Genomic DNA, 27,624 nt, shown 5'->3' on the forward strand with positions numbered 1-27,624 from the left:
TCTTCAATATCTGCAATAGCTTCTTTATTTGAAAATATACAAACAGCATAAACACTTATTTGTGGAACAGCTTCCCCTGTGAAGTGCAGGCAGCCACCTCTTTGGACATCCTTTGCTGGTGGGTGAAGACATTTCTATTCTAGCAGGTTCTTATGTGCTAAATGTCTGATTAATTATTATTTCAACTATGGACTCCACAGGGTAAGTGGACCTCTACCATGTCTCCACCCCTGCCCCGCCATACTCTACATATTAGTAGGCATCATGTGTCGTTGTTAAAAAAGCATAACACAAGGCATTCATTGTAAGGTATCAGACATGAAATCTTTTAAAAGTGTGTTTTACAAATAGCTTTTTTAAATTAAAAACTTGGCCTCAGTGGCTGTCTGTCAGTCCATTTATTAATTCAATATTGCAGCTCAGAAACTAAATTTAAGAATGTAATGTTACCAACAATGGTACAATTTCTGTGTACTTGATTGAAAAGAGTAAAACCTGGAAATATACCTGTATTGGAGCATAAATTATGAAGAAAATATATGTGTGTGTCAAAAGTCTCTCTAGTATAAAGCCATGATTCAGCTTCTGGTTTTTTAGCATCTACACAGAAAAATTCTAGCTGAATCCTACACAGTGTTTTGGTGATCAGTGCCTTACATCTCCATATAGGATGCCTAGCCACCCAGGCCTACTTCTGTACTTAGGTTACTGCAGCTTAGATGGCATGAAAAATCACGTTCGAGGCCAAACTGCAAGGGGAGGCAGTCTATTCCACATAGCATGTGATGTAGTCTTACTATGAATTGCTATACTAGACATATTATTCAACTCCAAGTTACTCAACTTGATACTGGTATACAGGTGGGTACCTACGTTTTGAGTCTTGCCTGGAATAATTGCATTTTGCCATATGGTTGGCACTCTGTAGCATGTTTAGGCAGAAAAACACAGAATTTAGTCAGGATAAAAAGCATCTTGCTGATGAGATTGCTAGCAGCAGATAATGGCCCTTCTATAGTAGATCATGCATGAATTAACCATCTGCTGTAGAGTCAAAATGGTCTCTCTGCCCAAAAAAAAAATTCTTAAGACTTCTTGAATGTTAAAATAGCTAAGCTAGTTTATGTAGAATTATCCCAAGGCATACAGTGGTCTAAATCTAAAAAACATGTTTTTATATGTAAAAATCCCTTGGGGAAGGAAATGTTGACATTTGTAAAAAAAAACAAAAAACAAAACCTAAATAAAAAACTCTTGCAAGGCACTCAGAGATAATGGAATGAGGTGGGATATAAACCCAATAAACCTTATAATAATTTGTGGTAGTGGCTTTTTATATGCTGTGTGTAACACTTACACATGCCGGTAGGTAGATAAATGTGCAAAATGTGCATTTATCCCAAAAAGGTGTCAAGCTTTTTTAAAACTAGGTTTAAATAGAGCAACTTCAAACCATAATATAGAACCAAAGGGCAGGTGTGATACATGTATGTGAGAAAGAGAGAAAGAAAAAACTACAGCCAGTCCTCACAACATTTGAGACAGCATAAAACAATTAAATAGGTAATTATTCATAACAACCTTCTCCAACCTAATGCTTTCCAGATATGTTGGACTGCAATACAGAATCCCCAGCAAGCATGGCCTTTGGTTCAGATGTAAATGCAAACTGCTGTGCCATAAACTAGAAAGTCACTAATTAGAGCACATGACCAAAGGAGAGAATGTTCAAGTACATGATTTGGGCTTGCATGTAAACTGACTTGAGTGATTATGTATGTGTTTTTTTTCATAGAGATCTGTAATAGTATCCTGCACTTTCCATTTCAAAGAAGCTTTTTAAATGAAACAAAATCATAATGGAACAAGACAAAAACTTGTGGCAGTAAAGTTTATATCAAGTAAACATCTCAAGGATGGGGTAATTCAAGTCTCTTAGAGCAAGGAGTTCTGGATTTTGGGCATAACAACAGACAGCGATGTCCGCCAAGGATATGAGTGGATTGGTAGGACCATGATTAGGGACCAGCACTTTGAATTGGATTTAAAAACAGAGAGTTAATGAAACTAGTTTGAACAGCATGGTTTCATGATCTTTTTAAAAAGTTCCACTTGGAATTCTTTCTGTCATGTTTTGCATCAACTACATTTTCAAACATTTTTCAAATGCAGCCCTATATGAAACATTTAGAAAAGTTTGGCTGTTAGACGGTATAGAAAATAAATATAACTAACTAACTAAATAAATAAATAAATATTGCCATAATTTGTAAATGCAGCAGATGTGGTGGTAGCCAAGTCCACCTTCTGCAGAAGAAAATGCAGCTTGCATGCTATCTTAAGATAGACAGCAGCACTTCGGGCCATAGCTTGATCTGGCTGTCCAAGAGCAATCCTAAGCTGCAGACCTAATTTCTCAAGGTAGGGGGAAATATGGGAAGGCAGGAAAGGAGAGGACATACAGTTACTCTGTTATGCAGGATGTAGCTTCTAATCTATATGTTGTTTATATTGCTGCTTACCTTCATGACAGTAGTTAGGCCATTAGGGTATTGCTTGCTAATGTGCTAATTATTTAATAGTAATATAGTCTTTATATTAATATTAATTTCAGCATCATGATAAGACATCACTTGTAACAACATGGAGTGTCCTGAGATGTACCACAAAATGTTCTATGTCAGATTATTTTTAAAAATTATATATGAGAGAGGGAATAATCTTTTCTGTGTCTACATGTGCAGGTAATATATGCTTTGAACACGAAGAACGATGAACATGAAGCTGCTATTCAAGCCCTTAAGGATGCTCATGAAGAAGAAATCCAACAAATTCTTGCGGAAACTAGAGAAAAGATTCTGCAGTATAAGAGTAAAGTTTCTGAGGAAATGGACTTGAAAAGAAAGATCCAGGTTTTAGAAGAGTCATTGGAAGATCATAAAAAGATGAAGCATCAAGCTTTAACTGAGTTTGAAGCATATAAGGACAGAGTTGAAGATATGCAACTTTGTGCAGAAGCGCAGCATGTCCAGCGTGTAGTAACTATGTCACGGGAAGTAGAAGAGATTAGAAAGAAGTTTGAGGAGAGATTACGGAGTTTTATACAACTTCAGGTACAGTTTGAGAAGGATAAACGTTCAGCTCTTGAAGAACTGAGGGCTGCACATAGAGCTGAGATCCAAGAACTTATGAAGACCCATCAGAATCAAAATGCTACCTTAAGCAAGGGACAGGAAAAGTTAGAAGAATTACACAGACGGGATGTGGAAGAAATGAATGCCAAAGTCGAAGAGCTACGATTGGAAAGAAAAAAGCTTATTGAGGACTATGAAGGTAAACTCAGCAAAGCTCAATCTTTTTATGAACATGAACTTGATACTATGAAAAGGTCACAGCTGTTTACAGCTGAAAGCCTGAAAACCTGCAAAGAGAAAGAAGCAGAACTAAGAAAGGAGTTTCAAAGCCAAGAATCTATTTTGCGAAAAAATCTGGGGAAGCTTAAGACTGAATTGCAGATGGTTCAGGATGAAGCTGGCAGTCTACGAGAAAAGTGCCAGAAGCTTCAAGTAGCACTAAGTACAGCAGAAAACAATGTGCAGGTGAGATAAGCATTGCTAAACTATTTCTTTAGAACGATGATGCTTACTAGAAGTAAGATCTAACTGTATACGAATTGTTTATGAAGATTCTTTATGACTGTCAGTTGAAGATTTCCATCTTTCCTACCTTCTTGATAAGTCATTTCTTGAATATTTAATCTCAAAGCCAATCAGCATTTCCAGTTAGCATTTCCTACATACTTGCATGCAGGAAAAAGCATAAATAAGACACTGGGTTCTTGAATTCGGTGATGCTGTGATACGCAAATGTATCTGCCCCAATAAACTATGGTTTATTAACTGCAAGCAACCCAGAAAAAGAATCCATGGTTGTTCAGTTGTAAACTCTGAATTGATCAAACAAAACAAAAACCTGCTACTCTATATGTCAGTACTAAAGTATTTCACAAAGGCATTAGGGATACAGGGAAGGAGCAGGCAAAGGAGGAAAAAACAAGCAACCCAGAGATTGAGAAAGTAAACTACAGTCATGTGCCAGACAAGGGGAGGGCAGCAAACTCTGGGTTCGATAAACCATAGCATTATGGGCTTTTCATTCAAATCAGTAGTTTCTCTCATTTCAGTATTATGTGAAGTTGCGTAATCATGAACTCCATCAGCTTTTTATTACATTTTCCTAATTTCTTACCAGCTAAGTGTTCTAAATTCGTTGCCCTTTGCTACTGATAGGAAAAATGCATATGTTTCTCATTCTGAAATGAAATGCTACTGCATAGTTAATTTCCTTTCTTCTAGAACACTAAGAAGTGAAGTACTTACATTCTTTCTGAAACTTTGGCATATATTGTGCTAAGTAATACAATCATTAATATTTAGTGCATTAGCATTTTCAGTCTACTGTCTCTACGCATTCTAAGCACTTATCAATTTTCTATGACTGTCATTTAATATAGCTGAAGGCTTGAAGGAAGGATAAAAACTATATATTATGCATGCATAATAAATGACACTCATTTGCAGTGGGTGGCAGATAGCTTAGTCATTCCCTTTTCTCTTAGCTGGTAAGCTGATCATTAAATTCACATATTTTCTTTAATAAAGTTGGTTTTTGAAACAGGAATTCAATATATTGCCTAATTAAGTTACCGTATTTTTCACTCTATAAGACGCACCTGACCATAAGACGCACCTAGTTTTTAGAGGAGGAAAACAAGAAGAAAATATTCTGAATCAAATGGTTTACTAAACTATTTAATAAACTATAACAGAATACAGTAATACCGTATTTCAACCTTGTAAAGTGAACAGCAGTCAACAGTGGCATTAAGAACCATCATCACTGTCATTAACAAAAGAGAGACTTTAAAGTTCGAGTACTCTTCTAGTTTTCGTTGAACCCATAGAACTCATCATCACTAGAGTCAGAATTTATGAAGCTCTGTTGCTCAGAATCGCTAACATCACTTTCTTAGTCAGTAGTGGAATTATTGAAGGAATCCACAATCTACACCAGTTATACAAGAGCTGCTGCAGACAATTCAATAACAAGTCTAAAAAAGCCAGTAATGTCCATGCTGCCCTACTAGTAAATAATAGAAAAAAACTTCTGACAAAAAATGAGATATTGTACGGTAAATCAAATACACAGCGGATTAAGTCGCCTTTGAAGAATAAACTTCATACATGAAGGTAATGCTGTTCAAATATCCACTGATCCTAAAAAAAAGTGTCTGATCAACTAACAGATAACTGATCCATGGAAAGCTTCCTGATAATCACAGGCACATTCCCCATCACTTCCTCATGGGCTTCATTAAAAGACGGGTTGCCATTTGAAAACTCACACCGACCTGTGATTAACAGCTCTCACCTGCGCTGGAGGAGGGGGGCGGAGCAGGGCGCGCCAAGCGCGTGCCGGCCAGGTGGTGCCACGTGGGGCAGGCGGCCGGCAGCATGCTGGCGATGGTCTTCTGGGCGGCGCAGCGGCAGGTCTTCCCGGGCGGTGGGAGTGAGCAGTCCATCTCTCTGTGCAGCCGGCGGGTTAAAGGCCGCGGCTCCTCCTCCGCATCTTTCCCCCTGAGCGGCACAGCTCTCACCTGCGCGGGGGGGGGGCACGGAGCAGGGCGTGCTGAGTGCGTGCCGGCCAGGTGCTGCCACGTGGTGCAGGCGGGCCGGCAGCGTCCCGGGCGTCGGGCACACACACATTCGCTGTATAAGACGCACAGACATTTCCCCTTACTTTTGAGGGGGGAAAAAGAGTGTCTTATAGAGCAAAAAATACGGTACATCTTTGTCATAAGAAATGAACTTTCTTTGTTAGGGGAGAATGTCATACATTGTAATATGTATGCATTTATTATGAATATTTCTAAAGTACCATTTCTTGGTTAGTATGTGGGACAGGGCCTTTTGGATAGTGGCACAAAGTTCTTAATGCCTTCCTTTGGGGAAGCTCATTTGTCCTCTTCCTACAGAAAGACTGTCTGTCAAAAGTGCTTTTTAGGTGTGCTTTTGATATTATCAGATCTCAGATTAATGTTTTAATGCTGCTGGTGTGTGTGTGTTAACTGTGCTCTACATTGTTATCAGGAAAAATCCAACTAGGTTTTTTATCAGAATTATGGGGAGTAGCATAATTTGGGGAGCAGCTTTGGATTGCTGGGGGACCCCCCCCCCAGGGTAGATTTTAGGGGCCTGCAGGAGAGGAAAAATCAGTGATAATCTCACCTTTTTCTGTTCTGCTGAGAGAAGCATTCCATGTAGTTGTATCCGTTATTTTATCATAATTTGTGACTCACATTGCAGGTCTATGATGGACAAAAAAGCACCACACACATCTGTAATAGTACAAGAAGATATGTGTCTGTCTTTAAGCACCATAGTGCCAAGATTACAAAACCTAGACACCTGAAAGTTGGAATTGATACTAAGGAGAGCCTAGTGGTGTGCATCTCTGGGTTGTTTGCTTTAAAACTCATTAATTTTAGTGTGAACATTTTCATGTGTTTAGAGCTTGTAGCACCAACTTCAGCGCAGACATAGGGCAGACTTCCCTAGCCAGCATATACCTTCACAGTTCATACAGTGTTATGTCAGGAGAGAAGAGTGACAAGAGTTATATGTTGGCTTGTTCCCCCACTGCTGTTGTGTAGCCCCCCTCTCGAGGGAGTGGCCTGAACAGAACCTTCAGGGAACTGTGGGGTGTAGCATGGCAGCGGTCATACCTAGGGGTGCCCGCAGCCCTGGCTTCATTCAAACAGCTCTGACAATTGTGTAATATTGCTTGAAGGCTTTGCTGCATCAAACTACAAGCTATTTCTAACCATGCAGAATTGGATCAATTCACTTGGTCTGTGAGTTTCTGTATATTTTACGCGCATCAAAGGTAAAAGCAAAGGATTTCATTTAGCATGGCATTGCTTCCTACATTCTTTAGGGGTGCCTTCAGATGAGCCTTTTATTGCGCAATAAATGACCCATCCATGGAATTTCATAGATTATCCTGAATTGTTGTCTTCATTCATCACTGTCCTGTGTTTCTCATTATTTTTCTATCTTAATTACAAAAGACCTATATAAAACAGACAGACAAAAACCAAAAAGCTCTGCTATGCCTTTCAATTAGTAATAGAAGGAACCTTCTGTCTGGAAGGTCAGTAGGCCGTATCTTGAATATTTTTCTGCATTCAGAAGTTATCTTCTACGCATAAAAGAACCATTTTATACTTTGCTGTAGAGTGCAATACCAGAAATGAAATGAAAATCTGTTTTATTCCTTAAGTATGTGAAAGGATTTATTCATACGGGGAAGCATGAGAACTGCTGTAAACCCTTTCATAACACTGTGTTCACACTTATTTAGGCAGAACAATACTATTGGACTTTTTGCTAGTCATGGTAGTTGGATTCAACACACTGTTTGAAAAGAACGCACTTGCTGTTTCACCAGCTGATTTTGTGTAATAGGAGACAATGAACTATCTGCTATAAAATAATTTATGAAAATATCTGCAAATTATTTACTCTCAAAAGAGTAGACATGGTCTTTATATGTAAAAGTAACATACAATTTGTCAACATCACAGAATTGTAAGATTAAAGCACAGATTAAAAACACCCTTTATGTTTTTGTTTTATAATTTGGGTAATTTATAAAACCAAGCTCAAATGTCATCTGCATTACCAAATTTCATTCATACTTGTCCACTGTTATGAATGTTAGTTTGTCCTTTTAATAAGGTTCTCTATTCTCTTAGGCTCTTCAGAAACAGCTAGATGACGTCAAAGAAGAGGAAATGTCATTGTTAAGCAAACACAAAGAGGTTGAAAGTGAGCTAGCAGCTGCTAGAGAACGCTTGCAGCAACAGGCCACAGATCTAGTACTGAAAGCCAGTATGTGTATATGTGTTTCCATGTGCTTTGTATGCAATCTCACTAAAGTAATTATTTAAAGTATTAGTTTTTTTTGAAGATTTTGCAGGCTGGTCCACACATTGGCATGAGCCTTTGCATTTGCCACTGTATGTATGAAATGATGTGTTCATGTGTAGAATTTTATGTGCCATATGCTTGATCTTTTAAGTGAACTGATTTATTTATTTATTTAAAACTTATATCACATCCTATACATAGAAGTCTCAGGATGGTCCAACAACAAAGGCACAGCATCACATCTATAAATAAAAACCTGATTAAAATAGAAATTAGGTCTTAAAATAATGGGAAAATAAAAAGGTTTTGGCCTGGCGCTGGACAGAATAAAGAGTCAGAGCCAGGTGCACTTTTCTGGGGAGCTGGTTCCACAGCCAGGGCACCACCATGGAGAAGGCCTTTCTCCGGGTAGCCAGTCTCTTAATCTTCAAAGAGAGCTCCTGAAGAAGAACCTCTGACCCAGATATTAGAGGACTGGCAGGCATGTAGGGAAGGAGATGCTCCTTCAGATATCCAGGTCCTAGGGCTTTATAGGTTATCACCAACACTTTAAATGGGCCCGGACTTCAATTGGTAGCCAGTGCATATGGTAAAGGACCAGCATTATGTGTGCATATCTGCCAGTCCTTGTTAACATCCTGGCTGTTCTCTTTGTACCAACTGAACTATCTGGACCATCTTCAAGGGCAGCCCCACATAGAGCATGTTAGAATAGTCCAACTAGGGGTTTACCAGAGCATGCGTCACCATTGCTAGGCTCTGCTCATCCAGGAAAGGGCGCAGTTGATGAACCAGCCAAAGCTGAAGGAAAGCACTCCACCACAGAAGCCACCTGAAGTTCCAGGGACAGCTCTGGGTTGAGGAGAACTCCCAAATTGTGCACCCTCCCCCCTTTAGAAGGAGTGCAACCCTGTCCAGAACAGGGCAAAGATCACTTACCTGGAGAGTTGAACCACCTATCAACAGGACCGCCATCTAGTCTGCATTAAGCCTCAGTTTATTCACCCTCATCCAGCCCATCACATTGGACAGACACTGGTTAAGGACAGCCACTGCCTCACTTGGATTAGATGTGTGAGAGAGGTAGAGCTGGGTGTCATCAGCATACTGGTGGCTCTGCAGCCCAAACTTCTGGATGACCTCTCCCAATGATTTCATGTAGGATTAAACATCTGACTGTACTCAGATATGCCACACTTTCCATTGTAGTATGCCAGCTGGGCTCTGCTGTGGATTAGGTGATTGATTACTCAGCTCATCAATATCTGCATCCCTTAAAGTGTTGCCCTTGAGAATGTCCTTGTTAGTGTTGAAAAAACATTTTAATTGGTCTAAATTAATTATCACAAGACTAAATTAGCTGGTGCCTTAATTGGGTTTCTGATTCTTTCTTGATCACTTAGTGGTTCCTCCTTTTCTTTCCTTGTACTTCTTGTAGTTTCCACTGAAGAGTCAAATATCAAATCAAAGAAATGTCTCAGTACTACTACTTTTTTGACCATCAAGAATTCCTGATTAAGCCCAAGTTGCAACATAGAAATTGATTTTTTCAGTTGCTTATGAAGAATAGGCCACTGTATTCATCACATGGGGAACATCACAAATAAGCAGTAAATTGCTTTCATGGAGAATTAGGCTTTCAGTGACTACAAATTGCACTGACTGGATTTGGATGACAATGCAACTCAGTGCCTAAATATGCAGCAGCTGCAGTGCATAAATGCAGTGCTCTGGGGTAGGAATGTGTAGTGGACTACCCTTATATAACTCATGCTCACTGAATTTGCACAATTCAACAACCTCTGAACGGTGTACATATTCAAAATAGTGGCCACATGTGTCCTGCATATGACACAGGCTCACCTGTGGTGGGCTTTTAATTCATGCAAATAGCCACATGATCTCCAGTATCAGATAGTGCAGCTGTATACCAGCTGTTTTAGAACATGAGCAGGAGGATGTTATTTTATTTATTTATTGTTTATTTATTTAAAACTTTTGTAGACCATCCTATTACTGAAATCTCAGGACGGTTTAACAAAACAATATGTATAATAATAATAATATCCCAAAATTTAATAATAAAACCCCAATTAAAACAGGTCTTAAAACATTGGGAAAATAGAAAGGTTTTGGCCTGGTGTGGAAAAGAATAAAGTGACGGCGCCAGGCAAACCTCTCTGGGGAGGTGTTATTGCCCTTCTGTCCAGCTTGTAGACTTCCCATAGGCATCTGAGTGGTCACTTTGGGACAGATTGCTGTATTTTATTGGGCTGATCCAACATGGCACTTAGTATGTTTTTGAGTGTTTTATACAGCTTGTGCAATAAGTGCAGAAAGCAATAACTCACTATATCTTTTATGTTATATATTAGAATTTCTGTCCACAGAAATGAAAATTACATCAGATAGTTACATTCTGTTAATGGGGGAGAGGGTATAATCTGATCAGTCATTATATAGCTCAGATTTGTGACAAGCTATTGAACTGTAGAGTTCCTAAACAGTAAATATAAATGAACTTGCTGCAGTTCTACTGATTGTTTTTGGTTACATGCTCTGTTCCTTGTTTCACAATTCAAAAGTCTATTACTTTCAAACTGACACTTGCTTAAAATGCTTTTTCTCTATGTTCATCTCAAAGTTCTATGAAATCTGCAGTACAAATTCTTCTGTATACCAGTCCACATGAAAACTTCTTTTAAAAGAGATTTCCTAATTGCAAGCACCTAACATCACAAATTAACAGTAGCAGAACACTGGAATAACACAAGTAATAAAGAGTAATGCAGCAAAACTTCCAAATTTGCCATCTATTACTCTGATTGAGTTCTCCTAACACAACAACCAACCAACAATAACAGTCAACAGTTGGTTGACTGTACCCAAATGACCAGTCCCACTGTGGTAAGAATTCATAGCCAGCAACTTGCATGACTGAAACAGTGGCATCATAGCTGCTGTTCTTCCACTACTTCCGTACAAACCAGGGCAAAATCTTTATAAATAAAGGGTTTTATCTTGGCCCCAAGCTCTTTTGCCTTAAAGCCTGCTTGCTTTTGGCCACACTCACCCACCACTGGAATGATGCCCCTGATAACTTTTCTGAAACTGAAATTGGCCCTTGTTCTGAAAAGAAAAGATAGACATATCTGCCTTAGGAAATTAGGTCCTGCAAGCTCAAGAATTATGGAGGATAAGGGTGATTGCATCTTTAGTTTAATTACCATTTAAGTTCTGAAGAAAATATAATTTTAAAGATGGCTAGTTATTAATAGATTAGTTTTGGTAAGTTTCTTTTTCTGGAAAATTGCCAAGACTAGTTTGTGTTAGGATTTATGGGACCTCTGCATTGCAGAATTGACTCTTGTGCTAGTGGAATATTTAGTAGAGAAGATACACATTATTTAGCTATTCTTGGTGATAGCAAAATATTTAGGATAATGATGATAGTGATCATTTGATGTAATGTTCAGGGATGCTGAGGACCAAATGACAATTCATAACTATTAAATTTCTAAGAGAGAAGTTAACTGTTCTCCCATAGTCAATGAGACATTAGTTGTGGCTTAGAATATTTATTTGAATAATGTATATAGTGGGGTATTTGATTTTTTAAAAAATACATTAAATATTTCTAACATTTGGATTGTATGACTGTGCTTGGAAAGTCAGACATATCTCTCTCTTTCGTCAAATCCAGATGAGGCAGTGACCATTCTGAACCAGTGTCTAGGCTCAGTAATAGAGTGGATGAGGATCAATAAGCTGAGACTCAATCTAGAAAAGACAGCGGTCCCATTAGTGGGTGATTTGTCTGTTCAGTTGGATGATATTCAACCTGTTCTGGATGGGGTTGCACTCCCCCTAAAGGACAAAGTTTGTAGTTGGGGGTGCTCCTGGATTCAAAACTGTCACTTAAGGCAGTGGTTTTCAACCTTTTTACAGTTGGGGACTGGCAAAAATAGGGAAATTATTTTGGGGACCGCTGAAGCGTAAATAAAAAGCATTATATACATAATATAGTATTTTGTATATTAGTTTTTAAATATAGTACCAAAAATGAAAATTCTCTAAAATAACCAGAAACTAAGCAGTAAAAATACTAATAAAAGAATAAAGTATTGAAATTAAATGTAATTGAATACAACTGAAATTTTTAGAGAGCAATATGTAATTCAAATAAGACTACAGTGCAATCTGCTGATGCTTATTTCAAGAATACTCGATCAAAAATTTACAATAGCAAAATACAAAATCAGTATAAATGCAATACTATGCTCATACCAAATATAAATTCAAATATAATATTAACAGCAGAACAATACAAAATCAAAGTTACTTAATATGATAATATTCATAATGTTAAATAATAAAATACAACGAACCTCACCCACTCAAACCCCCATATACACCAGCACAGACTGGCTGAGAAAACACTCTCAGTGCAACCCCGCCTCAGCATTCCCTTCCCAGTAGAAAACACAGCAGAAAAAGGAAAATGCCGAGAGGGTGGACCCGGCACGGCATGGCTCAGCTTCCAGCTAGCTCCTACTGAGCTGTCTCTCCTCTCCCCAGCCTCCTCCACCAAGGAAGAGGTAGGGAATCAGCAGCAAGAGCACATCACTGGTCCTGGCAAGTGAGACGCCACTGTCGTGTGTGCATACCACAGTGGCTCTTCACAAACCAGCAGGAAGTGCTGATGGACCAGTGCCAGTCTGCAGACTGCTTGTTGAAAACCACTGACTTAAGGCACAAGTGGATTCAGTGGCATGGAGCACCTTTTATCAGCTTAAGCTCGTGATGCCAACTATGATCCTATTTAGATAGACAGCCTAGCTACAGTAATCCATGCTCTGGTAACCTCTTGTTTGGATTACTGTAATGCGCTATACATGGGACTGCCCTTGAAAATGATCCAAAGGCTTCAAGTGATCCAAAATAGGGCAGCGAGATTGTTAATGGAGACTGGCTTATAAGAACATATGCCAGTTCTCTTCCAGCTGCAGTTGAAGATGCCAGTTGAAGCCCGGGCCCAAATCAAAGTGCTAGTATTAATATACAACCCTAAACAGCTTGGGGCCAGGTTATCTGAAGGAACACCTCATCTCATATGAGGTGGCCTACCCACACCCTAAGATCATCCTCAGGGGTCCTTTGGGAGCTCCTGCCAAAGGAAGTAAGCAGGGTAGCTACCTGGAGAAGGGCCTTTTTGGTTGTGGCACCACAGCTATGAAATGAGTTCTTCAATGAGGTGCATCTGATGACTACTATATATTTTTTTGGCACCACGTGCAAACCAGAATTTTATCACCTTTTAATATGGCATTTTTCCTGTACTGTTGCTATACCTGTGTGCTGATTTGGTTGCAATAGCTGGAGCTTTATTGTCTTATGTTATTTTTTTTTTCCACTTTCTTGTTTGCGTGTTTTTAATGTTTGTTAACCACCCAGAGTGCCTTGGCTATTGGGTGGTATAAAAATTAAATAAATATCTTGGTTAAATAAGATGCCATGGCTTAATAAAGCAAGATTTGAACAAGCTTTAGACCCGTGCACATAGCTCCTTCCCACATCTCTTCTCAGCATATTGCAGTTAAATCCATGTTTCTTTAATAAACTACATGTCCATAAAAAACCTGTTAAATCAAATGAGGAAACGGTAACTTCCAGATTTAGAAAAAATCAGGAACTTAAACCAAATTTAAACCATCATTTAAGATCTAAAATAATCTAAACATACTTAGATTCTGTAAAAAGATGCTGGTTATACCTGAGATTCTAATTTATATTTTATTCTTGCAGGTCACATTGGAATGCTTCAAGCTACTCAAATGACCCAGGAAGTTACAATAAGGGATCTAGAATCAGAAAAATCTAGATTAAAGGAGAAACTAGCTCAGCTTGAAGAGGAAAGAAGTCTATTACAAAGCAAAACACAAAGCCTGGATGAAAGACAAAGGCAGCAAATTCTTGCACTGGAGAAGGTAAATGAAATAATGCACTTTCAAAAAGAAAAACCTCATTCAGAATGCACTGTCAGTAGCAAATACATGGAAAACCACCAAGATCTGTAAATGCAACAGGGTATCCATTTATGACATTAACATATGGTATGCAAGATGATTACTTGTTCATGTCTCCATTTGCGTAATATCCAACTATTTTAAAACATACTGTCCTATAACTAATGGTGTCATGCTAATGTAAGACTAGAACTGCTTGCAGAAACATTATTTTCATCCTTGTAAAAGTGTCAGCTCAGTATTTTGATTCTGCTTGCCCAAGCTGTCAGACAAGCACTTTCACAACTCATTGCAACTTCCTTGAAAGCTAATTCTTGTGCTAGTTGTTTATCTAGTGCTTGCACAACTGCTAGTGGAACATGCAAGTACTAATTATATGCCCGCCCGCCCCTTGAGATCAGCGGGAGAGGCCCTTCTCCGGGAACTCTCAGTGAAGGACATTAGGAGGGTAAGTACTCGGAGGAGGGCTTTCTCTGCGGTGGTGCCCAATCTATGGAATGCACTCCCCAGAGAGGTCCACCTGGCGCCGTCATTATTCGTTTTTCGGTGCCAGGCGAAGACCTTTTTTATTTAAACGTCATTTTAATTGTTAAAATTATTTATTTATTTTATATCCTTGGCCAGGTCGACTCAGATTATATTGTTTTTATATTGTGATTATTTATTTATTGATGTGAGCCACCCCAAGGCTTCGGCAAAAGGGGCGGCATAGAAGCTTCCTAAATAAATAATTGAACATGCAACACTAGTGGTATAATGCAACTTTTTATACTTTTTTTTTAGCTAGTGTCATGATGAATATATTTTGTTATTTTAGTGTCACAAATGAACATGAGATTTTACAGAATTCTATATGCAATAAAGACAGATTCCTATGTCCAAGTGGCTTAAAAACTAAATGTTGACAGTGAGCAAGTTAACAGAAGGAAGAAAGGGAATTAATTGTATGAATGAATGGTTGCATCCTGGATTAAGTGAACTGCATTATGAAAGAAGTGAATTTTGAAACAGGGTCAGAAGAAAGTAAAGAAGGGGGACCATAACATACATGTTCAGAAACAGATTTCCAGACATAAGGGAACCAAGACAGTATGAGTTGAGCCCTTTAGGGGAGCATGAGACCTTTCAACAGTAGGGATGGTAATGTTGCAAAAGTGACTGTGACAGATAGAAAGAAAGACTACAATATATGCATTTAAAAAAAATACATGTAATCTGAGTATTGAGTAAGCTGAGGTGGTTTTGAAAATGATATATTGTTTGCATTAACAGAAAGTGAATGAAGCAAGAGAAACACAAAGAGAATATTATGAGAAGGAGCTGATAAAGCTGCAAGCCAGGCTGGAAGGGGAGGCTGCACAATTAAATGAGGCTCATTCTAAGACCTTGGAGGAGTTGGCATGGAAACATCATACTGCTCTTGAGGCAGCACATAGCAATGCTAACAAAGAGAAAAAGAAACTTCAAATGGTAAGACAACTATGATGTGAGAACCATTCCACCTTTTTGCTTATAAAAGCAAAAAAAAAATTAAGTATAACATACATTAATTGTTCCACATATTTTCACTTAAAATATTGTCAAAACCTTCAGCTAAACATACTATTTCTCATAGAAAAGAGAGATTGTATATTACTTTTACTTAAACAAAATATTAGGCAGCCATTTCCTCAGATTTCTCATTGGTTACAATAATTGGCTTTTTAAATGTTTCACAGTATTGACTAAGGATGGTTCCATTCCTGTTTCTAGCTTTTGCATCATTTCCATTGACGGATAAGTCAAGTAGGAAGAAAGCAGGGGAAAGTACAGTGGTGCCTCCTACTTCAAACTTAATTCATTTCAGGTTGCCATTTGAACTCTGAATTGTTCAAAGTCCAAATCAGTTTTCCCCATTAGAAAAAATGGAAAGTGAATTAATCTGTCCCTAGACCCTAAACAATACACATAATTTAAGATAAAAATAACACAATGACATGCCAAATTTATTAATTAAATATTGAAAACAAATATATAAGTATGTACTGTATAATAAAATGAAAATTTCATTTACTACAACCTAGTGAGGAGTGGTGATGTCTTATGGTGTTCTCTTTCTCTTCTGCCTCTTAGCATCACTGGTTGAGCGTATTGGTTCACTTTTCTACAGAGAAGCTTTCCAATGTAGTCTGGTGTTGGTGACTTTTTTAAATGTTCCCAAAATAGGCCATCACATTGTCATCGAACAACCTAATCCTCCTATTCACCACTGCTATGTTAGGATGCCACTTTTCAACAATGGCCTGTGTTCTAGCCCAAACAGAGCACAGTTCCTTTAATTTCAGCACTGGAAATGTTCCTCTTGGCTCCCTCTTTATTCACTACAGACACTGGCTCAAAGCCTTCAAAGTCTCAGGCTGAAATACAATCTGGCCAGAGTTTCTTCCAAGCAGAGTGTTTTGTCTCTGGAAACTTCCCTCCATTTATCAATGATTGCAGTGATCCTTCAAAATGTCTCTGAGGGTCAGTTCAGTCTCATTGGTCACCTCAAAGCACCTCTGAAACATAGTCTTGCTGTACAGTTTCTTGAAATTCACGATGAATTGCTGGTCCATGAGTTGGATGAGAGAGGTGGTATTGGGGGGCAAGAACATCATCTTAAAGATGGATTCACCTACCCATTCTTTCTCTATGCCTGGAGGATGAGCAAGAGTGTTGTCCATCACCAGCAGAGACTTCAGTGGCAGGTCCTTTTCGGTGAGATAAGCCTTCACAGAAGGAGCAAACTCCTCATGAATCCACTCAGTGAAGAACTGTCTGGTAACCCACACTTTCATGTTTGCCCTCCACATAACTTTGAGTCTGCTCTTTATTACATTGTTCTTTTTGGCACACATGGTTTTTCAGAGTGGTACATAAGCAAAGACTTTATCTTACACTTCCCACTAGCATTACCACAAAGCAGCAGAGTAAGGCTATCTTTCATAGGCTTATGTCCTGATATAGCCTTCTCTTCTTTTGCAATATAAGGTTCTCTTAGGCATTCTCTTCCAGAAAAGGCCTGTGTCTCATCACAATTGAACACTTTCTGAGGCACAAATGTCTCACTTTTGACATACTGCTTAAAGGTTTTCACAAACTTTTCAGCTTTGCTCACATTAGCACTAGCAGCCTCCCCATGCATCGCAACACTAGGGTACCAGTTGTTTGCCTAAATTTATTGAACCACTGCTTCCTTTAAACTCACTTTCAGCACTGGTTCCAGGTGAGTGTTTCTTAAGGTCACTATACAGCAGTGAGGACCTTAAGGAAACACAATTTGCTTTCTCACAACTAATCCTTTCTGAAATGATACCACCAGCCAATTACTTCTGATTTATCCACAGTAGGAGGAGTTTTTTATCTCCTCAATAATATGCAATCTCCTGAAGGTCAACGTCACACCGTTAGCCACATTTGCAGCTTTTATTGCTTCCGTATTCTTAAGAATGTTGCACACAGTCAACTTTGACATCTAAAACATGGCCACCAGATTTACCACATGCATACCACTTCCATGCATCACAATAAGTTCCTTTTCCACCTCAATCATCGATACTACAACCTTCTTCTTACGCTTCATTGCTTCCACATTCTTCTTGGATGCCATGGGTCACTTGTAGGAGTTATATATATAACCAAAAAAAGGGAAAAAAAGAGAGCATTTTTTAAAATTCTAGCTACAAAAAAGCATACATAACAAAGCAATCTTACAATGTCCATGCCAGTAAGAGAACGAAAAAATAAAGTGAAAAAATGTGTGAAAACTCATGCACTGAAAATTCGCAAGCAAGAGACGACTTGGGTGCACAACAGAAGATGTTTACGCAGCGACTGGTGTTTTTTTTTTCACTCTGCATGCAGTTTGAACACAGAAGCATCATTTGAACTTCAGAGCGATCTTATCTCAACCTTAACGTTCAAACTCTGGATCATTTGAAGTTAGAGTCGTTTGAACTATGAGGCACCACTGTAAATGAGTGGCAGTGGATTTGGAATATTTCCAACCTCCTGAAAAATCTTTTATCTGGTTACAAGTTATCAGATTTTTGGTCATCTAGTATAGATATGTGGTCAGATAACTGGAAACTAATAACACACCAAAACAAGACATGCTGCTAAACCCAGGTGACTGGAATGCAAAATTAAGAAATAAAACAAAATCAAGTGTTGTAGGAAAATTTGGCCTGGGGTAAGAAATCAAGCAGGAGTAGAATTTTGTGAAACTGTTCATTGCAAACACATACTTCAAACCACTCAGATGATTGTATACATGGACTTCACCAGATGGTCAATACAGCATGTAATTAGAAGCAGAAGGTGGCGAAACTGTATTTTTGCTGCCAAAACAAGACCAGGAACAGACTGCAGTAGTGGCCATCAGCTCTTAATTTAACAATCAGAGTCAAGCTAAAAAAGATAACCAAGAGAAATGTAGTGCCAAAATATAACTTAAGTAACATCCCTGAAGAATTAACTTAAAGTCCACATAAAGAACATATTTGCATTGCTCAACTTAATTGACTGTGAGCCAGAAGAACTGTGTCCTGAAGCCACACACATTATTAGGGAAAAATGCCAAAAGATCATTCCTGTAGCAGCAAGAAAGAAAAAGCCTATCTGGATGACAGAAGAAACACAGCTGTAAAGGAAAGGTGAGAAACAAAAACAAAAGGTGACTGAAATAGGGACAGAGTCCTGAATACAACTTTCTTGTCAATGGGGCCATGGTTCCCCGAGTTGCTCCTGCAGAGAAGGCCGAGGTACTTTGAACTTCTTTCACAATGAGAATCGAAGCGTTCTCAGTGTCCCTTGATACAGAGGAATATGTCCTCAAGTATTTGAAAAGTTACTGTGGCACAAGCAAAGCTGATCCGGTCCAGACAATACAACTATTTTCTAATACTTCTGTTACTGTTCCTAATTAAGCTGTTCCATACACTCCAACAAAGAAGGGCTTCCAATTTCATTTTCAGCATCACCTGCTTTCATTTCTCAAGCGCCATCCTGATGCCATTGCCAATTATGTCTGCATTTTAGAAACTGCAGTTGATGTCATTTCTGGAGGCCAGGTCATGATCATAGTTTTCACTTCGGTGATTATAACATTAGTTTACATCTCTTTAGCATTGGCTACTCTTGCTGGGCTCCTAAGGTGCTGTCTCCATTCTGTCCTCATGAACACTGATATTCTTATGATAGGTGTTTACATTTGTAAAGCTAAGCTACACTCTAGCCCAGCTTCCTATTTCCAAGAGAGAATGCACTTCACCAAAGCAATTGCATTTTTGGTGATGTTTACATGCAGGGAGATTCTGCATTCATATGTACAATGCTGCTATTGTTGTGATACCCTGCCGCACTATCTGTAAGTCTGAGGCAGAAAGATCATGAAACAGGACATGTTGCTTACCTTGACTGTAGTTCTTTGCATGGTCATCTGTGCATTCACACAACTCCACCTTCCACTTCCCTCCCTGGTGCAAGTGTTCTTCTGCCATACAGTGTTTACAGGTGACAGTGGGGTCTTCAGAAACTGAGGGATGGGAGCTGTCCACTTAAGTAATTGCAGTAGGATGGCGCAGGCTTTCCCACCTAAATGTTTCAGCTCTAGAAGGTTCCTGATAAAAGTTGTGCTCAAGCTCAAACTCATATATGTAAATGTAAAGATGATCACTCAAAGAGCTACACTTGCTAATAACCTACTTTTCATGCAAGGACTTGCAAAAGCCCAGGGGAATTTTTTCAAATCCTGATTCCCAAACCATTTCACAAAACTATTTTTGAAACTCTCCTCAGTTTTAAAGGCATTTTGCCATATGACAAAGAGAAAAACATATCTGAAGTTCTTTGGGTCTCTCTTGGTGGTTTTGATCATGACCACAACTTCAGTACATAATGGACAATGAAATTTAATAATATTTATCTATTCAATTTCATTTTCTTAAGGAACTGGAGCAGCAATTTGAAAAAGAGAAACTACATTTTGAAGATGAGAAGAATCAGCTTCGACAGCAGTTGGAAAACCTGAGGGAAGAACTGACAAGCAAGCTGACTTCATCCAATCAAGAGGCAAGAATTAACTTAGTCATATCCACTAACTGTCATGTACCTTCGAACACATTTCCTCAATAATGATGTTTTAGTGTTGCATATTAAGATTTGGTATGTTCTACTTGCTTACTTAAAGGAAGCATTCTGCAAAGTTTTACAATATATACACAATTTTTGTATTTACAACTTGTACATATAAATGGTATAGTAGAGTGAGATGTGGAATAGGAGGAAAAACAGTACCTTGACTGGTTATTGCAGAAAGGAGAAAAAGATTCTAGTGCTGAGTGATAACAGAAATCTTTAATATAGCTCTACACATTTTGAAGTAAAGAATGGCCTTCAAGAGTTTGCAAGAAAAATGTAGAAAAGTAGGAAGCTATATTGCTTTCTAAATATGTAAAAACCTTTAAAACCCAATTTAGGAAAACCAGAGGCGCAAAGGAAAGTGTTTTTAAACTTCAAAACATATCGCACTACATTAATGATGTCTATTACTCAACACTCACTCAACACCACAGCAGAGTAAGAGAAATTGTTCGCTCTCAAGGTGCTTCATTGGGTTCCCAGAAAGCTGATTTGTTTTCCACACAATACATAATTTACATATAGAATTCAGTACCACAAGAGAGGGCAGGGGCCACTAGCTTAGATAATTCTAAAAGGCATTAGTCAAATTGAGGATATAGCTACCAATGGCTGTGAACAACAATAGCTAATGTAATAGCTTCATATAAAATGTGAACATTCAAAGGCACTATGCTGCTGAATACCAGATGCTAGGAACAAAAAGTGGAAAACCTACCTGTAAAAAGTATCCACTGTTGAAACCATAATGCTTTGATATAATTTGGCAAAAAAACCCTAAAATTATCTTCTGAGGTAGCTGCTTATTTTAAGAATTCATGTGCACAGAAAAATGTTTGAGATACTTATTTATTGATTGGATTTGTACCACATCCTTCCTTCAAAGAGTTTGGGCAGATCTAAAAAGTTGTTTTTATTTTAACCTTTCCTGTTTTACTCTTGTTCTATAAGCTGTGAGTAAATGATTGGCTGAAGATCAATCACTAAATTTCATGGCCAAATCCAATATCTGCTACAGTAACCACACCAACTATTAGGCCCTGCTATAACTTTGTTTTTTACATGCTATGATAACAGGGCTTTAATTACTTTTTGTTATTAAGTGAGGGCTTCATTATACCTATTCTGCCAGAAGTAATGCTAGAGTTATTTTTGGTGGGGAGAAGTCTTATTTTATCTAGGCTGTTTGAAGACTGCAGGATGGATGGTGGAAATCTCACTCTGAAGTTGACCAAACACTGGTTAGATCACTGTGGTCCTTGGTGACTTTAATTTCCTTCCTGAGGCTGCCCAGCTTAAGACTGAATGCCTCCATCTCAACTAGTCATCAGCCCATGACATGAAGTAAGGCATACCCCTTGTCTTGGTCTTTGCTCCAAGCTGTGAGACAAGTAGTCTGAAAAATGGAGGACTAGAATCCAAGTAACCCCATTGACATAATCAGAGTGCTTCCCGGGGAAATTGGAATTTGCAGCATTACTTCCTCCATTTTGGGGTGCAGGCCCATTTGGATAGTTTGCCTCAGAGGACTCACGGAATCCATCAGATTTCTCAGTGTTCTTGCAGGTTTTCCAGTAGATATTGCTGATGATCCAGCCAAGGTCTTAGTCCTGTTATGGACCAGTGAGCTGAGGAGGCCTTCAACTGTACTGCACCTAAATGCCCCTTCCTGTGTGGTACAGTAGCCTACTCTGCTCTTTGCTATGCCAGGAAACTGCAATCAATAAAACAGACTGAGCATTGGCTAGAGTACAAATTGTGTAAGATTCGAAGTGACCAAACATATGTGTTGCATGACAATACAGGCATCAAAGAAGTTTTTGTTAGTTGCCTCCAAGGCATTCTTGAGTAGTTATCCAGTCGAGCTCTTTAGGGTGTCCCCAAAGCTGTTAACACTCTCACCCTTACCAGCAAATGGGGTCCTAGCTGACTACGAAGACTCACTACGACCTTTTTGCATTGCATTACAGTTTGAAATTCATCACTGTGAATTTGTCCTTAACTACTCCTGAAAAAAAAATCCACTTTGAGCTGAATAATCCTTGGCACCCTAGCTGCTGTTGCTGGAGCCCCAGATGTCCACTGTATCACTGAGTACCCTTTACCATCTTTGATTGGTTCACCAGTTACATCCTTTCCTGGGCAGGGATAGCTTGGCCACAGGTATCAAGGACTGATAAACTTAAGACTGGATTGCTGCAATGCATTCTGTGTGGGATTGCCTGTAAAGCTTCTCTGGAAGCTGGAGCTAGTACAGAATGCAGCAGCTTGGCTGTTGTGAGGACCTGCCCCTTTTCAGCATGTGACAGCTTTGCTGAAGGAATTGCATTGGATGAAGTTACACACACCCAAGCACACCTTAAAGGATCTTGCTATGAAGTAGGTGATCTGCTGGCCACCCCTTTTTACAAGGAAAAGTCTATAAGTGTAAGTGACATTTATTTTAAAGATGCTATGCAGCTTTCCTGACCAGGGGTTATTTTTCTGAAAGAGAGATATTTGTGTTAGTAATATAAAAATCTTAACATCTTGTTACTGCTGTCCTGAAATGCTTATACAGATATAATATTGCCCAATTTATTGAAGTATTGCTACTTATATTTTTTATGACCCTATTCAGTAGTCTTTTGAAAACTTGTTTTATGTTTCACATCAGGTAGTAAACTGAAATGTTAAAAAAAAAATCAGCTTTATAAATAATTAAATTCCTAATAGTTTGCTGTAGAAATAATTGTTACTATTCTATACCCTGGAAAAAATCCAGACAATAATTTCAAGACTATACATTAATAAGTTATACATTATTTATACACATAATAATAAACAGCTTTTAAATGGATTAGGAGCTGCTCAAAATAAAAGCTGGTTACTTCTATTGAATTGAATGGGGCTTACTTCACAGTAGATACAGATAAGTGGCAAGAACAGTAGGGTTGAATGGAGACAATAAGGCCATTGGGCCCAATCCCCTATTCAATGCAGGATTCCAGATAAAACATTCCTAACAGATGGCTGTCCAGCTGCATCTTGAAAGCCTTGAATGTGGGAGAGCCCACAACCTCCCTAGGTAATTGCTTCCATTGTCATATTGCCTGAACACTCAGGAAGGTTTTCCTTATGTTCAGCTGGAACTTGACTACCTGAAACTTGAGCCGGTTATTCTGACTCCTGCACTCTGGGATGTTTGTGAAGAGATCTTGACCTTCCTCTGTGTGAAAGCCTTACAAGTTTTTCAAGTTTTACATCCTGAAAAACATAACTATGTAACTCAATAATATTTTTGAAGCAAAGTGTCTAATTATAGGAGGAATCTTTTGTAAAAGGCACAACAAAAATGATGAGAGAGAGAAATGGTTTGTATTGATTTAGAATATTTTCCCCAATCCTTAGTCAAATGGCTCTTGGCATGGCTTATTAACATCAGTAAAAGACCACAGCCTGACCAGCTCAACAGCTTTCCTTGCAAAATAGAATTTAGACTTCAGAGTTTTTACTGGTTGCAAACTTAATGTGAGAATGCATATACAGATGATAAACAATTGTAGATAAATTACCTCTCCTTAAAAGGGTGGTATTGATGATTTGTGTAAGAAACAATATCCTTGTTTTATTAAGCAGAACGAACAAATTATAGCTAATCATGCTAAAAACGTTGATGGATATTGTCATTTGAAAGTCATTCCATATGGATGGTGCTGGTATAGACAGCTCAAAAGTCAGGCAAATCTGAGTTGTATATAAGGGCAATGTTGCCTTGTTCATAACAATCTAATATGATTGATACGGTCAATAGGTCTTGAAGAGAGGAATCAAATTGTCTTATATGTTGATTGATTGATTGATTAGATTTATGTCCCACCTTTTTTCTTACAAAGAACTAAAAGTAAGTTTACATAATTCTTCTTCTCCTGCTCTCAATTCCTGCAACAGTGATTAGGGTAAAGTGTGCTCTTTTTTCTATATGTGAGATAACATTGTGTATAAAAAATATATAAAAGAATTACTTTCCACCAAATTATGATGGTGCAGCAAATGTTTCAAAACATAGTCCTCAGAAAATTAAGTTCTTCTCCTTGCAGTGTAGAGGAGAAGGATTATGGGATTACCAAGAGCTAGAACCAAAGCAAATCTTAGGAAACTATACATATTAAGAGTTTGATATATTTGTGTTTGAGTGTTTTTAAAGCAATAGTGAATAAGAAAGTGAACTGGGACATTGCTTTCTCTGTGTCAAAATGATATTTAAATGAAAACAAGATAAATAATGCAGTTTCTAAGAGGCTGAAGAGCATTTAGCAACCACCACAAGTACATATGCTGCATTTCTTTTGTTATGGTATGATACCTCTTTCTTACCTTCTGTAGATGGACCGACTACAAGATCTAGTAAGAAAAAGTGAACAGGGTCTTGGTACTGCTGAGGGACATATCTCTAATCTCCAAGAAACCCAGGAAATACTACAAAAAGAACTGGAATTAACCAGGACAAGACTGAGGGAGACCACAGATTCCCTGTATAATGTTGAGGTAATTGCATAAATTTTAGAATATGTCCATCCTCAGTTAAGATACACATAGGAACATTCCGCCTTTCACACACTGTTTCCCATTAACTACAGTGTCATTTACTCCAAATTCACTATCACTATTGTGATATGTTTCCAGCTTTAGGCAAAGTAATGGCAAATTAATTAGGCAAATTAATGGAGGTTAAGTCTAGTCATGGCTGTTCTTTATGATGGTTACGGCTATATGCAACCTCTAAATTCAGAGCCAACATGACATTTAATTCCAGCTGTGGGAAGCAATAACAAGACATGGTTATTACTTTCATATCATGCTTGTGAGTGCCCAGTTGACCACAATGAAAAACAAAATGTTTTAGTACATGGATTTTTGGTCTGGTCCAGCAGAACTTTTCTTGCGTTTGGTGTGCATGTCAAATAGAACTTTAGATTATATCTGCTTGACATTGTTTTATCTCCTTTTCATATGCTGAAAACCCATGCTTTTAAATGACTAGTTCATGGGAAAAAGACACCTAGTTCATATGACCAAGTATTTTTAAAAACACTAATTTTTCAGGAATCAGGATGTTAATTAAGAAAAAAATGAACTAAAGTCTATCTTTGAGCAGCCACATTAAACAAATCACTGCTACTGCTTGGCCTTTGATATTGCTTCAGAGCAAAGATTGGCATGAAATTATTTTGCTGTACTTCAAATCTTTATTTAATTTATGTGTTTCTAGGGGGAATTAGACCAGGAAAGACAACAGCATGAGGCTATGATTGTAGCCATGAGAGAAGAGGAGAAATTCAAAGTTGACAGAATGGCCCATGATCTTGAAATAAAATGGACAGAAAATCTTCGGCAAGTGTTTCTTCCCCCTCCCACTGCCCACTTTCTTTTTTAAAGCAAAGCATGTATGAAGTGTAATAATTTAATATTTGTCAACAGTTTATCAACAGTGATTTTGTACTGTTGTTAAAGACCAGAATGTATTTTAGTTCTCTGTTCTTGTTCTTCTCAGGCAGGAATGTAGTAAACTTCGGGAAGAGTTGAGGCTTCAACATGAAGAAGATAAGAAATCAGCAATGACTCAACTCTTACAGCTAAAAGAGAGAGAGAAAAATGCTGCCAGAGACAGCTGGCAGAAGAAAGTGGAAGATCTTCTGGATCAGGTAACTGGAATTATTACATCCATGTGTTAATGATCTTCTTTAAAGTATGTCTGAAGTGAGACACACTGTTTCAGAAATTGTTTAGGGAAGAGAAATAAAAAATGCACAACTTTGTGGTTGTTCTGTCTGTTATGCTGATATTCTACTGAATAATTTGACATGACATGACATGCATACGTAATGAACTGGAAATGCCTGTACAAACTAAAAATCATGGTTCTGCTCTCTTCAGTGTACAACTTTGAAATAAAAGCTGTATTCCTGTGTGATCCAGGATCAAGAGGAATTTAGTTTAAAAACTGAACAGCATGTTTTTATTCAACAATCTGTTTGCATCTGTCTGTTTCAAAAGCTCAGCGCTACTCAGAGTATGAAGCATAACAATAAAATTTGAAATATGAAAGCATACATAATAATTTAATTATCCATTAAAACAAATATGTCTAATATTCTGAGCAGTAAAGGTTACACAAACAAAACCCCAACTCTGAATTTGCAAAAGCATTTGAAATTAATGTTTTTTGCATTGTTTTCAGAGAGGAAGCAAAGGTGGTAGACATATATGCTGACCTGAAGAGCATCCTGTAAGACCTGTCTTGATTGCAACACATACTGAAATATCTGTTCATAATAAAAACCACTTGGTTTTCTGTATGAAATTTTTTATTGAACCCTTCATACTTTAAAATGCTGCCTAAAATTACCAAACCATTATAGTAGGCTCTAGACTATTAAAGAGATAGTGAATAAATAAAAACCAGTACTTTTAAAAATTACTGTGCTTTAGATTAAATAGGAAGAACATGAGATATCAAATGAAACAACTCAATCTTTTCAGAATTCTTTCAGCAATGCTGCCAAAAGTGGAGTGGCTACCTGGAGAAGGGCCTTCCCTGTGGTGGTGCCCCAGTTATGAAACATGCTCCCTAGAGAGCTGTGTCTGACACTGACATGTTTCATTTTGGCACCAGGCCAAAGCCTTTTTATTTTCCTGATTTTTTAAAGTGTTAAAGTGTTCTAAGATGGGATTTATTTGAATCTGTTGCCTGATGCTGTACTTTTACTTCATTGTACTACCATCCGAGGACTTTTAGTGAAGGATGGTACATAAAAGCTAGAAAGAACGAAAGAACAAACGAACCACATGGAGACAGGAACAAATTCTTCCCTAGGGATAATCCCCAAATATATTTCTCTTCTTTAACCAAAACTGTTGCCACTAGGAAGCGTCCACCCTCCTATTTATTAAACTCCTTTTTATAGCTAAAATCATAGGGATGAAATCAAACAAATTAGAAGTCCATGTAGTTTAAAACAAAGGTATGGTTAAATGTTTACTAAGGATTTATAAGCAAGATACTTTTCTAAATTATCGTAACTGTTTCTTTAAAAAGTTTTAATGATCTTACTGTAATCACCAGGTTCTGGCTATGGACATTTTAGTTCTTTTCCCTAACCAACCATGGGCCAATTCCTTTTTCAAGCCAGGCCCCACTTAAAAGTGATTCAATTTTATCAGGGACTCCTCTCATGCTTCAGAACTGGAAAGCATCATCCATGAGCCCAGTGGTTGTAGACAGATGGAGTATGGATTTAAATCCCAAGTGATGCACACTAGTCTTGTGTAGGAACACACACAAAGATTAAATAGGATAAGCTCTGCATTTTGGTGTGTTCAGCATGCAATCCATTTATATGCACATTTTAGAAATGTAATAACAACAAAATGTAGTGTAGAAATACATCTCATTGAACTTAGTAGTG

At 38.1% G+C, this 27,624-nt stretch overlaps 1 protein-coding gene across 5 annotated transcripts in view; it reads left to right on the forward strand.

Moving 5' to 3' along the window:
* FAM184A (family with sequence similarity 184 member A) overlaps nucleotides 1-27,624 on the forward strand; it is an 86,712-nt gene that overhangs the window by 26,364 nt on the left and 32,724 nt on the right. For all 5 annotated transcript variants that reach the window (XR_006414282.1, XM_044425722.1, XM_044425745.1 and 2 more), the window contains exons 2-9: nucleotides 2,745-3,599; nucleotides 7,817-7,952; nucleotides 13,797-13,978; nucleotides 15,290-15,487; nucleotides 19,985-20,107; nucleotides 24,542-24,703; nucleotides 25,428-25,549; nucleotides 25,710-25,860. Coding sequence is in view for 4 of the 5 variants with exons in the window: in XM_044425722.1 (XP_044281657.1) it covers nucleotides 2,745-3,599; nucleotides 7,817-7,952; nucleotides 13,797-13,978; nucleotides 15,290-15,487; nucleotides 19,985-20,107; nucleotides 24,542-24,703; nucleotides 25,428-25,549; nucleotides 25,710-25,860 (1,929 nt within the window). In the remaining variant the exon portion in view is untranslated. The remainder of the gene's footprint in view (nucleotides 1-2,744; nucleotides 3,600-7,816; nucleotides 7,953-13,796; nucleotides 13,979-15,289; nucleotides 15,488-19,984; nucleotides 20,108-24,541; nucleotides 24,704-25,427; nucleotides 25,550-25,709; nucleotides 25,861-27,624) is intronic.

The sequence above is a fragment of the Varanus komodoensis genome, unplaced genomic scaffold (genome assembly GCF_004798865.1).
Source record: "Varanus komodoensis strain SLA01 unplaced genomic scaffold, ASM479886v1 scaffold1, whole genome shotgun sequence".
Taxonomy (NCBI): Eukaryota; Metazoa; Chordata; class Lepidosauria; order Squamata; family Varanidae; genus Varanus; species Varanus komodoensis.